At 54.8% G+C, this 13,886-nt stretch overlaps 2 protein-coding genes across 4 annotated transcripts in view; both read right to left on the bottom strand.

Annotated features, from left to right (window-relative positions):
• Positions 1 to 515: 515 nt before the first annotated feature.
• Positions 516 to 11,807, bottom strand: ANKRD2 (ankyrin repeat domain 2). Of its 2 annotated transcripts, XM_022569150.2 has the most exons (9): positions 10,182 to 11,807; positions 6,894 to 6,998; positions 5,211 to 5,369; positions 4,996 to 5,103; positions 3,416 to 3,514; positions 2,959 to 3,057; positions 1,996 to 2,094; positions 1,787 to 1,885; positions 516 to 779 (listed from the first exon to the last, which is right to left on the bottom strand). In XM_022569150.2, the coding sequence occupies exons 1-9, from the start codon at positions 10,254 to 10,256 to the stop codon at positions 630 to 632; spliced, it is 993 nt and encodes a 330-aa protein (XP_022424858.2). In that variant the 5' UTR covers positions 10,257 to 11,807; the 3' UTR covers positions 516 to 629. The 2 variants fall into 2 exon arrangements, with proteins under 2 accessions (XP_022424858.2, XP_089754110.1); XM_089897984.1 differs by lacking the exon at positions 1,996 to 2,094.
• A 102-nt stretch (positions 11,808 to 11,909) lies between these two features.
• UBTD1 (ubiquitin domain containing 1) overlaps positions 11,910 to 13,886 on the bottom strand; it is a 52,312-nt gene continuing 50,335 nt past the window's right edge. For both annotated transcript variants that reach the window (XM_022569153.3, XM_089897980.1), the window contains one exon: positions 11,910 to 13,013. In XM_022569153.3, coding sequence (XP_022424861.1) covers positions 12,628 to 13,013 — 386 coding nt within the window. In that variant the 3' untranslated portion in view covers positions 11,910 to 12,627. The remainder of the gene's footprint in view (positions 13,014 to 13,886) is intronic.

Genomic DNA, 13,886 nt, shown 5'->3' with positions numbered 1-13,886 from the left:
CTCCCACAATTCCCAGCCCCAAAGCCAGGAGCCAGGCTGGCTTCCCCGCTTCCGCGTGGCAGTTGAGAGCTTGGCGGAGCCGATTGGCTGAGCCGGCCCTTCCCTGAGGGAGGCGAGGCTGGCTGGATGAGACCTGTGATCTGCCGCCGGCAACTGCCCCACTCCCCTGCCAAGCTCCTCCCACCAAGCCTGCCACGTGACAGGCCCGTGCTGGTCACGCACAGCCCCACAGGACAGCTGTCACCAGGAAGGGACCCCAGGACAAGTGCCCTGGGAAGCTGATCCACGCTGGAACTTGGGAAGTGGGGTGGCAGGAAAGAAGCAAAAAGAGGCCTTGTTAGGAAAAGCAGCAGGGCTGGCTCAGGGGGGCCAAAGGGCTCCAAGTTCCCCTCTTGCCTGGGCCCACCCTTGCCCCCACTCTTCCTTCATTCCTAAATGTTTCAGGCACAAATAGAAATGAGCATCACACACAGCAAAAATGACTTTTTTTTTAAATTGCGGTAGCTTGTGGGTGCTCCCGGGGCAAACACAGAGGAGTGGTGCGGTCCTCAGCTCTGGGGGCCATTCTTATGACCCTCCGGCTGTACGCAGGGGACAGGCCAGGTGCCTGGCGGGGCTGGGACAGTCGTTTACTGGGCTGGCACAGGCTGGGGGGTCTCCCGCCCACTCTCGGCAGACCCCTCCAGCCCGTTCTGCTCTGACCCCGGCTCCGGGTGCTCCAGAGCGTGCCGGGTGTCAGCCTGCCAGAGCTGCACCAGGTCCGTGGGGGTCTTTCCTTCCTGGGGGAAACAAGAGGATATCTAGTCACCGTTCAGAAGTCTGTACGAAGAGGTGCCCTCATCTACGCCAGTGGTTCCCAACTGGGAGCAACTGGCAATGTCTGGAGACATTCTTGGTTATGACACTGGAGGAGGGGATGCTACTGGCATCTTGAGTAGAGGCCAGGGAAGCTGCTCAAACATCCGATAATGCACGGACAGCCCCCCCACGACAAAGAATTATCCCGCCCAAAACGTGTGAGGTTGAGAAGCCCTCATTTACACCTTCCCCTTGTCTTCCTAACTTCCCCATTATCTCCTCAGCCTCTCTTTTTTCTTTCATATAGCTATAGCTTTTTTTAAAAAGTTGAAGTATAGTTGATGTACAATATTATGTAAGTTACAACTTAGAGTTATTATAAAATATTGGCTATATTCCGTGTTGTACAATATATCCTTGTAGCTTATATCATACAGAACAGTTTGTACCTCTTAATCCCCTACCCCTATATTGCACCCCCCAGCCTTTCCTGAGTCAAGGTCCCCCCTTACCCAGTTCTCCTCTCTTTTGTGATTGCTCTGGGCCCCAAAGAAGAGCTTGGACGGGGGGACATAGGTTCCTAAAGGAACTGGAGGACCACAGGAGCCAACACAGGGTGCTAGGAACAATCGTGCTGACTGAGTGCTTAGCTTCCTTCCGGCTCTGTCCCTCCACGATTTTGGCCTCCCTGAGCCTGGACATTAGGACCGCCTGTGGTCTACTTGGGGGCCTTTGGGAAATCCTCCTCCTGTCCCCTCCTGGCTGTTTTCTCCACTTAGATTTTCTGGATGTAGAGAAGCATAGAGAGAGTTGGGAAGCCGAGTGGGCCCCCAATCTCCTGGGGCCCAGAGAAACCCTCCACTGTGACACTGCCCCAAGGGCAGGCCGGCAGAGCCCTGCTCAGTTCTGTCTTTCTTCCGAGTGCCCAGCACAGGGCCTGGGAGGGCAGCGCACACTGTTTACTGAATCAGGAAAGGAGTGAATTTACCAGGTTCTTGCTCATCATGTCAGCCCCGTGCAGGAGCAGCAGTTTGATGATTTTGTAGCGATTGAGCCTCACGGCGTCATGCAGGGCACTGTCCCCTTCCTAGAACCAGTGAGACATTCAGCATGGCCCACGGGGGCATGTGGGAGCCCTCAGGGGGCATATGGAGCCCCCTATGGTGGGGCTGGGCGTGAAGGAACCCAGACACTCACTCTGTCTTTGGCATTGATGTCCAGGCCCAGGGATAGAAAGTGTTCCACGATCTCCACGTGCCCCGTCCGGACTGCCACGTGAAGGGGGGTGCTCAGCAGCTGGGTGGGGAGGAATCAGGAGATGCTGGCTGAAGGGACCTGGACGGTGATGCCTCTGGGAGGCGGCTGTCTTAACTCTAGCCTAATCCTTCTCCCAAGGAGGGGCAGGGAACGCTGTAATTTCCCATCACCCTATGTGATGATCAGCTCTAAGGCATTACATGCCACCTCCTCGGGGAAGACTTCTATGATTCCCCTCTCACCCGGATGTGAGCAACTGCTCACTCCTCTGCCCTTTTAAAATAATTATAGCAGATGCCATTTACTGAGAAATGACTATGTGATGAGCACAGCAAAATCTTACAAAACATTAGCCTTATGTTGAATAAATAATTAATTTACATAAATTTTCCCATCCAATCTATACAAGAACTCTGCAAGACATTTTATAGACGAGCAACAGAGGCTCAGAGGCTGTCACTTGTTCAAGGTCATATACAAAGGATTGAGTGAATTAAAAATGGTGGATGAAAAAATAAGTGAACAGATCAATAAATGAATGGATGGATGGATAGATAGACAGATAGAAGGATGATGAACGATGGCATGGGTGAACAAATCCTGCACCTTTGGGTGGCCCCAAAGCCGCCAAGCTAGTGGTTCTCTTCTCCTGCCCTCTCCTCTGCTCTTCCTCCCATTCCCAGATGGTGGTCTCCAAGGGGCTGTAGCTGATGGCAAGGACCCATCCCTGGGCTCTGCAGCCACTCCAGAAACCAGACTAGCTCACTACCCTCCTGCTCTCTGCTTTTCTACCCTCTGCTTCTCTCCCCCCCACCCCTCCGCCCTGCTACCCCAACATCTGTGAGCGTTATGGCCTCACTTTATCCCTCACATTGGTGTCTGCTGTGAGCATTATGGCCTCACCTTATCCCTCACATTGGTGTCTGCTCCCCGGCTTTGCAGAAGCTTCACCACCTCCAAGTGGCCCCCACGGCAGGCCCAATGCATGGCTGTGCAGTCCAGCTAGAAAGGAAGGGTGGAGCCTAATTGCAGAGCTTCAGGGAAGAAAGTGCCCTGGGGGAAAGGACCCCAGCCAAGAGGGCAGGCAGATATCCAGGGAAGGATAGGGCCACTCCAATGACTGAGCAATGGATGCAGTGGAGCCGAAGAACCCTCGGGCTCCATCTCGTCCAAGCCAGATTTACAGAGGAGGCTCAGGGAGGAGATGGGGCCCCCCCAAGGTCATACAACATACTAGAGGTGGAGCCTGGCCCCTGAGGCAGCTTGTTTATGTCCCAGGTTGGAGGTTTGCAGGGATAGGGAGTCTATGAGTGCTGGACCCACCTCCTGCCCCTCACCCAATACCTGGCCTCTTGCTCACCCGATCCTGGAAGTCCACAGTGACCCCACTCTCTAGAAGCTTCTCCAGGATCTCCATGTGGCCCTCCAGGGAAGCTCGGTGCAGTGCTGTCCGGTGGAACTGTCCCCAGAGAAACTGTCAGGGCCTAAACTCTGGCCCCAGGCCTGAGCCCATCGCCCACCCAAATTGAGCCCAGGCCTTATCCCAGCCCGATTCTGACCCCTGTGCCGGGTCCCCATATCTTCCATGTTCCACCGGCTCCTTCATGCTCTATCTGGACCAGCCTTGGAGGCCTCCTGTGCACTGTGGACTCTGACCTTCTCACTGCCCCCTAAACACACAAGCTGTTGCCTGTGCCCAAATGCCCATTTCGCCCCTACTCCCTGTGAGTGCTTGATGAATTCTTGTAACTCCATGAAGATGCAGCTCAAGTGTCATCGACTTCTTGAAACCTCTAGGCCATAGCTGTCCCAGGGGTCCAGACAACCCTCCACTGTGATAGACAGTCAAAGGCAAGCTGAGTCTTACTTGACTATTTCCCCTGAGTGCCTTGCCCAGGGCCAGGATGGGCAGGTGCACCCTGATTACTGATTCAAGGAGGGAATGAACTTCCTGTCCAATGCAGTCGGCTTTCTGCTTTGGTCTCTTGAAACACTCAGGCCAGAGGGCATATCTTTCCATATTCTAATGATCCGGTTGTGCATCAGTCTCCCAGCCACTGTCAACCCTGATCTTTCTGGTTTTGTGCTCCCAGCACAACACAGAGGCGGGAGATGCTTAGATAGGCGAAGAGGATTAAAACTCTGGAATCTAAAAAGTGGAAAGGACATGTAGTCTAAGCCTGCAATAATGCAGGCTGAAGGGGGTGACCATTAATTTGCTCAATCCCAGGATATGATCTCGAGAGAGCATCCTACAAAGTATGAAAGAGGCAGTTAAAAAGAAGTATGACGGGTGACGGAAACATTTTGAAAATCGTGCGGATGGGTGCACAACATTATAAGTGTAATTAATGCCGCTGAGTTGTGCACTTAAAATTTATTTGGCATGTCTCATGTCTTATATATATATATTTTAACCATAAGATAAAAATAATTGTTAAAAGTATGATGATATACAATGCAACACAAAATATCATATCCAAGCACGTGCTTTAATAGTGTTTTCATTCGATAAATATGTATTGAAGCACTAATATTCTATTTGATCCCCATAACATGCTCTGAGGGGTGGAGCCAGTTTTACGAAGAAGGAAACAGGCACAGAGAGGTGACGGGCCCAGCCACAGGTCACAGAACTAGGGAGTGGTACAGGTGGGATTTGAGTCCAAATCTCCTGGTCTTGGACTCTGTATTTGATTCCATTCCATTTTTTCCCCTAAAAATCCAGGTGTTTATTACTCTGGAGGTGGTTCAAGTTGGAAAGGGTCTAAGGATTTAGAAAAACTCCTGTGTGGGGAAGGGGGCATCCCACATCTTCTGAGGGGCCCCCTCCTAAAGGACACCCATGCCTCTTCTCAAAGAATGCACAAGCGGGCGGGGTGCAGGCATCAGCTCTGAAAGGGAGGCCGGCACAGGTGCAGGGCCCGATGGGAACATCACCTGATCGCAAGTGTCGGGGGAACCCCCGTCCGCCAGGAACTTCTCAATGACCTTCATTTGCCCCTCCACCGCCGCTTTCAGGAATGTCTCCGCGTCCACGGGGCCAGCCTGGAGAGAGCGAATGCAGTCCCTGGGGGCCGCTCCGCTGTGATCTGAGCCATTCCCCCTTCCCCGGCTCCCCCTGCCCACACAGGTGTCCTCCCCAGGACCCTTACGATCTCCTCCGGCTCTGGAGGTGGCTCCTGGGAGGCTGCCAGGGCTTCCCGCTTCTTCTGCTTGCGTTTTTTCCGCAGCTGGATGAGGTTCTGGATCCCACCCACGTCGATGATCTCCCTCCGCAGGTCTAGGGATGTTTTACGCACGCGCTCTTGACCCTGCGTGGGGATAGCCAATCAAGCCCCGCACTGGGGCACAGAATGTGGGGCTTGGGGACCTCTGAGCTAGGCTGGAGGTGGAGGACAGGGAGAGCCTCTCAAGGGAGAAAGAATCCAGGTCTAGCTCTGCCGCCTAGGACTAGGTGAAGCCAATGAGACAGACACAGATGCACAGGGCGCTTGAGGGGGCTGCTCGGGAGCTGCCCAGCTGCTCCAAGGCTCCACATAGAGTGGGGAGTTGATGAAGAAATCTCAAGGGCAGTTCTTAGCCCAGGTCTCCAGAACAGGGTACGAATTCTCATCTCTCCATGCAATTCTCTCCCTCTCCCTCCCTCCGTCCCTCCCTGCCTCTCTCTCTCTCTCTCTCTCTCTCTGGCCATAAAAGTAATACAGAAACATAAAAGCTCTGAAGAGAAAGCCCTTCTCTCCCAGAGGAACTTCTATCATAGCTCGGTTGATGCCCTTTCCTACGGGATCAAACTCCACACAGTGGTCTGGAAACTCTGGTTTCTCTTATCAGCGTGCAGATGTCTCCTGTCAGCACACACAGCCTCCCCCAGCCCACTAACACCTGCATCATGCCCTGTTGTATGGCTGCCCCATCACTGCCGCTTCCAAAATGAGTCCCCTGGGATCTTGTACACATGCAGATTCTGACTTAGCAGACGTGGGGAGGAAAACCTCCCCCCTCTTCACTTCTAAGTTCTTTGGCTGGTCTAATAATTAAATTGATGTAAGACGGATTAATAGGAGAAAAACAAATTTAATTTCATATGTATGGTAGTCCATAAAAATATGAGACTCAAAGAAGTGACCAAAGCAGGCAGCTTTTACACATTTTAGACAAAGAAACAATTAATTTGTGCCACATTGAAAAGACAAAGGAGTTTGTTTTTGGAGGAACTAATTAGTGAAGAAACAAGTTTTGTTTATATAGACTTCTCAGCCCTGAATTCCTGAGATCTAGTGATAAGGAAGCTTTCTACTTTCCTGATATAAGGAGGGTAACTTCCCATGGCAGATTTATTTACTACTTTCAGGGGAACAAAGGAGGGTCAGAGTGTCCTTCATGCACTGGCTTTTTCTCAGATAACTTTAATTAAAAATAATCAGTATGGGGCTTCCCTGGTGGCACAGTGGTTGAGAGTCTGCCTGCCGATGCAGGGGACACGGGTTCGTGCCCCGGTCCGGGAAGATCCCACATGCTGCGGAGCGGCTGGGCCCGTGAGCCATGGCCGCTGAGCCTATGCGTCCGGAGCCTGTGCTCCGCAACGGGAGAGGCCACAACAATGAGAGGCCCGTGTACCGCAAAAAGAAAAAAAAAAAAAAATCAGTATGCCAAAGTGACATATTTGGGGGTGGCATATTCTGCTCTCCTTTACAAGTATGAGATGGGGCCGAGATGCTGCATCGCTAACAACTCCCAAGGGTGCTGAGCTGCTGGAGGAGCACCAGGAGGGGCAAGGCTGTAACTGCCTTGTCTGTCTCCTGAGCGCGCAGATACTGGGTTCTCCTAGCACTTACCTTAACCTTTTGTAAGGATGGACTCTGAGGCCTGTGGTGCTTCTCACCCTCCAACACCAGCATCTCCATGGGCAGCTTCTGATGGGTGGTGGTTCCTCGGAGTTTCTGGTGAGCCAAGGACAGGACGGGTTCCGGGCCTGCCTGCAGTGCCTCGGGGGCCAGATAGCCTCGCCCACAACAAATTCAAGGACCCCAAGGACCTCCTCCTGTGTGACCTCCCAGCCCGTCATCTGCCCCACTCCTGTCTGGTCCAGGAGGCCCCAGGTCAGAGCCGGCCTCCCTGGCCCCAACCCCAGTTCAAACACCTGTGTACTGACTGCCCTGTGTCCCCAGCAAAACAGGATTAAGGGCTACTGGAATGAGTTTTCATGAAATTAAACATACTCACTTTTTTCAAGCACTGAGGTTTTGGTTTTTTTTTCTTTTTGGCGTTTAAAATTCACTTTGATGAAATACTTGAGATGAGATGATAGTTTGTTTTTTTTTTTAGTGGGCTTACTTGACAATACAAAAATTTGGCAGCTCTGTCAGTTACCAACTTCTTTCCCTCAGATTTTACTGATCCGTGAAATCCTAGAGCATGGAAACTGTTGCTCTCAGGGAACCTGAGGGGTGGAACCCGCAGCTCCCCAGCTCTCAGCTTGATGTGAACTCTAAGTATTAACCTTATTCTCGTTTTAATAATATGCGGGAAACTCTGTCCAAGTCTCCTCCCCACTTGTAGCTCCAACCTGCCTGGACTACTTCCTCATGGCCGCTTCCTCTCTTCTAAAGGAAAACACTCTTTGTTAAGTGCTGGCGCCCCTGTCTCTGAAGTCCCCATGTACCGGAAACATTCGTCCAGGCTGGAGAGTACTGAGTCCAGGTGGCAGCTGGGGAGGAATGATCTCCCTTACAGAGCTCTCAGCTGCCTTTGTCGTTCGACACGGAGCTCCGGTGTTACACTCTTCAAGTGTCAGTTGAGGGCTGATTTTCCAGGTCTTTATTTCGAATGTTCTGTTGCCCACTGGCATCTCCCTTCCATGTCAGGCTTACATGGTTTGAGGTCTCCCCAGTGCCGGCCTCGCCTGAAACGCTGCATCCTCACCCAGGGACAAGATCACCTAGGGCTTCAGCTACTACTGCATGTGGAGCCCTGGCTGGGCTCCTGGAGCATCTAGAGTGGGCTTGGTCCTAATCATCTTGGCATTCCCAGCACCGATGACAAGAGTTAGCACACAGTAGGTGCTCAGCAAATGTTTGGAGAATAAATGAATGAATGAGTTCACGGATGGTGGCAGGCGGGCTCAGCAGCTCTGCACACCTCCAAGTCCTCAGTGATGACCTAGCCCAGTAAGGCCCCTGCAAGAGAGCCTCAGCCCCTGGGCTGGTCTCCAAGACCCTCCTTCCCTACCCACCCCATGAAGCGGGTGCAGGCTGAACAGCGGTTCTCCTCTAAGAATGCTGCTGGGCTGGGGTCTGGTGGGAACAACTGGGGACTCTAACGCCTGCCCATGCCTTACCCAGACTCCATAGCCCCTCGCTTCAGATTTGTCTCTGTAGGTTGGCATACAGTAGGTGCTCAAGAAATGTTTATTGAATTGGGTGTTTGTCGGTGAAACACAACCCAACAAAACTTCCACCTTACTTCATAGATGGTTGCACAGAGGAAATGAGAGAATGCCTATCCAATGCGTAGCATGGTGCCTGGCATGTAGGAGACGCCAGTGGTGAGGGTGGCTCTGTGGGCACCTGGGGCCCTGACAGCCCTGCTGCTATATTTGTTGGATGAATGAATGGATGAGGACTGTTCCGTGTCCCCTTGCTGAAGGTCTCTGTGTCCAGTGGCAGCATTCCAGAAATGGCCCAGCAACATGACTCCCCTGCCTGGCCCTGGTGCACATGCCCTTGGGGGAGTGAGAAATGGCATTCCTGGAGATCCAGGGATGCGCCGGCGGGGACTCAGCAGGCTCAGTCCAGGTCCTTCCCAGCCAAACCTCCCCTCCCTTCCCTAGCCCTCATCTCTTCTTCCACCAGAGTCCTGACCCTTCCCTCTTCCTCACCTCCATTCAGTCACTCTTCCTTTTTTGAATGGAGTCTACATCTACACTGATTTATCTCCTCCCTCCCATTCCTGTTAGGGCCAGTCTTTCCCCCTCCAAGTCCTTCTCAGGGCTGTCAGAGCTGCCTTCCCCAAACAGGTCAGGTGGCACCACTGTGCCTCACTCAACAACATGCAGTGGCTCCCCACTGCCCACAGAATAAGTATCTTTCACGTGGTCCTCACTGTCTGGTTTGTGCCCCGTCTCCCTTCCCAGCCTCAGCCCCTCCTGCCAGACTTTCTCCCGACAATCATGCTTCCACTCACCCCAACGACAGGCGCCTGTTGTTTCCTTAGCCTGGAATACTCTCCCCCCTCCTGACCTCCATCCTTCAAGGGCCATCCTTGAAGGCCTGGCTCAAATGCCCTCCTGTCCACGGAGAAGTCCTCGAGGGCCCACGGTCGGCATGCCTCACCCACCCTATGCCTCACCCACCCTTTGTGCTCCTTCACTTCTGAGTTACACCTCTATTTCACCCTTTTCCACTCTGCCTTGTTTCTTAGTTGACCGTGCACCTGGCAGATGTCGGCTAAAATGAACACAGAGCTGGTAAAGAGGAGGCAGGGGCTGACCTTCCTGAGCCTCTCATTCCTCCCAGCACTGGGCTCTTGGAAGAGTAGACTCTAGGTGAAGTATTCATCTCCATAAAATGAAGAGTAGGACCAGCCCGCACCCTCCTCCCCGACTTCTTTATTCCAGAGAAAATACAATTGCCCAGAGCCCCATGCTCAGTCGCCTCCCCGGGTGTGGCTGGTGGTCCTAGAAAACCCATGCTTCCTTTGCCAGCAACCCTTTCTCACTCTGCTCCCCGTCTTTATCCTTCCTCAGGGACCAAACACTGGAGTTTTTCCTGTCCCAGCCTCCCAGCTGGCAGCTGGGGGGATCTCAGGGCCCCAAGCTGCAGGCAGCATCCCAGCTGTCCTGCTCTGTGCAGCTCAGCCTGTCTCCTCGAGGCTCAGGTGGGTGGACAGGGTCTCGAGGAACCCAGCTTGGCTCGCCCACTCCACTGTCTCTCAGATTTGGGGGCTGAAGCCTCCGTCTCCCACTGCCAGCAGTTCCCTCTCAGAAGCACCCTGCAGTAGAGCCAGCTGGGCCCCTGGGGACACCTGTCCTCCTTCCTTCCAGGTACGGCAGCCAGGCTCTTCCTTCCCTTGACAGCAGAGCTGGGTCTCCTCAGCACCCCCTTGGGCCCCACACCCCGCCCTACCTCATTCTCCTCCTCCTGTGCCAGCCGCTCCTCGATGAGTGCCGCGGCCCTCTGCACCTCCTCGGAGCCCGCCATGGCACCGTGCGCAACCCGCCCCTGCAGGCCCCGGGGCCCCAGGGGCTTTATATGCCAGGGCTCCCACCCCCGCCCTGCTAGGCGCCTCTGCCATGAGCTCACCGGCCCAATTCTCCAGCTGCCTCCCGACCTGTCACCTTCACCCCAGGCAGCCCCGAGGAGCAGGAGGCGGCAGGGACAGTTGCCACCCCCCAACCCCTGGCCTATTGGAGCCGGAGGGCCCAGTGCCCCGGGAGCGAGAGCGAGGACTGCAGGAAGGCGCCTGCCCAGCCTCTGTCCTGAGTGCTGAGGCCCAGATGGGCCGGGCAGCCGCGCTGCACAAAGGATCGCTGGCTGCCCTTAGCCCTGATGGCGGTGCCACCTGCTGGACGCCTGGAAACCCTGCCCAGCCAGTGCCAGTGAGGGAGCCTAAAGGCCAAATGTGGGGACCCAAGATAAGCCCGCATCCCCAGGCCGTCCCATGAAAAGGCCCTTCCTGCTCTGGGAAGGGGCAAGACTCTGCCTCATCTGGGCTGGAGTGCCAGGCAGTGGGTGGAGGTAAGGGCAGCCGCCTGCCTCTTTGCCCGCAGCTCGCGCAGGCCTTTGCCTCTCTGGGGTCCCACAGCGCCCCCTAGTGAAGCACCGCAGCATTTGGCTGCAAGTCCACTTGTCCCTGACAGACCTCACCCATCAGTCTGTCGCAGGGGGCCTCTGTGGGACTTAAAGGGTCTTGCTTCAAGGAGCCACTGGAAGGGCTGGAACGCAGTGCCAAGCCCCGCTGACGAAGACACCAGCTCTGACTGATCATCCTTCCCTCCCCGGTTTCCCAGTCAGGCCAACCTGACCGGTGCTCACTGAGAAAGAAAAATACTATCAACTGGAGAAGAAGCAGACCTGTACTGCTCAGTTCCGCACCTGGAACTGTGGGAGCGAGGCCTGGGTCACCACGACCCAGGTTGAACCTGCCAGTGAACCACAGACACCACAGCCCTGTGGTTCTGTGACACTCACGTGGCCTGCCCTCAGCTAAACCACCTTATCTAAGGTCCCCCTCTCTGCTTACGTGCACATTTTCCCCTAAGGAAGCACAAGACCCAGCTCCTTCTTCCCTCTGGTTCCCTTGCTGGCAAGGGATGAGCTGACACAGGCTCATCATCGAAATTTATCAGAGATTTTGCTTTCACGTCGCCAAGGGTGCATGCAGCATTTGCAGGACATCCACACACATCTCAGTCCTGAAGGCCCGGCTCAGGGGGCTGGAGCCTGAAGCCAGCACCCTCGTGCTGCAGGAGCAGAGCAGCAGGTAACTAACGCCGCCTTCCTGAGGTGCTGCCTTCGCTTTCAAAGCGAGTTCACACCTGTTATCCCATGTAATCCTGCCAGCAGCTGAGAGGGGAGGCAGGGCAGGCGGCATCACCTCCACTTTAAAGACAAGCAACGCGGGTTCGGAGGTTAAGTGGCTTTTCCAGAGGACCCACGAGAACATAGGCCCGCATACTGGCAGTTCACGGCTCGCTCCACCGTACTCTCTGCGGTGGAGAGCACGGAGCAGTAGCTGCTCTACCCGGAGCAGCTGGGGAGGCCGTGCACCCACCTGCTCCCACCCCAGAACTGGCTCCAGGGCTCCAGAGAGCTACAGGAGAACCCAAAGCCAAAGCCAGGCAAGAGAGAAGGAAGGAGCAAAAGGCTTTATTGATAAATATGCAGACATGTCTGCACACAGGGACCTGCTGCGGGGCCGTGAGCGGGCTGCAGACCCCCCACTGCCGGGGTTACAGCCAGGAGATGGCCCTGTGCAGGCCTCTGCCATGACAGCCCAGCCAGCGGCCACCACCTCATCTCTGCCAGCTGTGCTGGGGGCTGGGAGAGGCAGAGGCCGGCCTCAGGCTCCCCACCCCCGGGGCTCACGAGTGGTCCCCTCCCCTCTGGGGGGCTGGCACTGGGCCCAGGGCAGAGTCAGGGGGTAGGGGCGAGGGAGGGAGACAGCAGCTGCTTCAGACCCTGAGCAGAAACCCGAGTGAGCACAGCCGGCAGCACCAGATGACAGATCTGGGCTCCAGGGGCCTCCGGGCTGGCCCTCGTGGCTTGAACCTGCCGCGGGGGAGAGGCAGGGTGGAGGGCCCCAGTTTGCCTTTTCTTTGACAAGGTTGGCAAGGCCTGTGTGTGGCAGCACACTGTTTCCTGGGTGCTGGGCACTGGTGGCCCACGGAGTCCCTGGGAAGCAGGGTCCCCTCAGGGCTCGCCCGGCAGCCATACACGTGAGGCTCCCCTGGAGAAAAGAACGGCTCTCAAAGGCAGCGGCAGGGCGGGGGTGCCTAGTGCTCCAGCCGGGAGGCCTCTCAGCCCTGCAGAGGCCTTCCCTGGTCTCTCTGCCCAGGGGTCCGTGGGCTCCTCAGTCCTGGGGCGGCGGGGGCTGGTTAATGATGACCTGGATGACAAAATCTTTCTGGATCTTGGTTTCCTGGAGCCGCGTGCGATCTGTGAGCAGCTTTCCAGAGAAGAACCATCGCTGCCAGGATGGCTCGATGCCCTCCTGGGTGTGCAGCTGCCTCTTGAGCTGCCCCACCGTGTCAGGCAGGCTGGCGCTGAGCCTCACGTCCTTGCCCGTGGAGAGGCGTACCTTCAGCGGGAACTCTCGGCGCACGCTGGGGGTGGGCTCGGGGGGCTCCAGGTTCTCCTCCTCAGTGTGCTCCAGAAGCAGGTTCACGGGTGGCGACAGGCAGTAAATGGGCAGCTGGTAGCGATTGCCCAGCTCATCGTAGCATTCACAGAGGGTGCCTGTGGGAAAGGCAGGGTGGTCAGAGTCGTCTTGGGGACCAACTGATATGGATTAACTTGTGTCCCCTCCACCAATTTCATGTATTGAAGCCCTAACCCCACCCCCACAGTGTCACTGTATTTGGAGATAGGGGCCTATAGGGGAGTAATTAAGGTTAAATGAGGTCATATAGGTGGGGCCCTGATCCGGTAAGGGTTAGTGCCCTTACAAGAAGACCAGAAAGTTCAAGCTCTCTCTCTTCTCCCACAATGAGGACATAGAGGGCAGGTGGCCATCTACAAGCCAGGAAGAGAGCTCTCACCAAAAACCAAATCAGCTGCCACCTTGATCTTGGGCTTCTCGGACTCCAGAACTAAATTTCTGTTGTTTAATAAGCTACCCGGTCTGCAGTATTTTGCTATAGCAGCCTGAGCAGACTGATACACCTGTCCTGGTCATCCCACAGTCCTCAAACCCACCCTACAGGCAGGTCTTCCTGGGACAGCTGGTGGGAGCTCAAGGTAGAGGCAGGAAGACCTGGGCTGACATTCTGGCTCCACCAGGTACTGGCTCATTCAACCCTAGAAAATTACTTAACTTTTCATTTGTTCATTCAACAACTCCTTCCTGAGCATATGTGCTGGGTGCTGGGGTTACAAGGATGAATGAAATAGCATAGGCCCTGCTTTTCATGACTTATATACCCAGTGGGCCTCAATCTTCTTACTTGTACAATGTGTTACATATAGTAATATATTGATATTTACTGTATCATGAGCACCAGCTAAGTGCTGGGACCGGACTAAATGATGTTATGTGTATCTTGTTGAATCCTAACAGCCATCCTATGAGGTTGGTATCACCACTTTATAACTGTTTAGTCACTGAGGCTT

The sequence above is a fragment of the Delphinapterus leucas genome, chromosome 16 (genome assembly GCF_059928025.1).
Source record: "Delphinapterus leucas isolate spDelLeu-1000000601 "Yukka" chromosome 16, BTC_Dleu_Yukka2, whole genome shotgun sequence".
NCBI classification, from domain to species: domain Eukaryota; kingdom Metazoa; phylum Chordata; class Mammalia; order Artiodactyla; family Monodontidae; genus Delphinapterus; species Delphinapterus leucas.
This window is presented reverse-complemented; position numbering and strand designations above follow the sequence as displayed.

Excerpts from the sequence above, each read along its gene's own strand:
- ANKRD2 (XM_022569150.2), bottom strand. The coding sequence starts at position 10,256 with ATGGCGGGCTCCGAGGAGGTGCAGAGGGCCGCGGCACTCATCGAGGAG. Across the intron at positions 5,370-6,893 it reads CATCCTTACAAAAGGTTAAG|GGTCAAGAGCGCGTGCGTAA; the intron begins GTAAGTGCTAGG and ends ATCCCCACGCAG. Across the intron at positions 3,058-3,415 it reads CTGTGGACTTCCAGGATCGG|CTGGACTGCACAGCCATGCA; the intron begins GTGAGCAAGAGG and ends CTTCCTTTCTAG.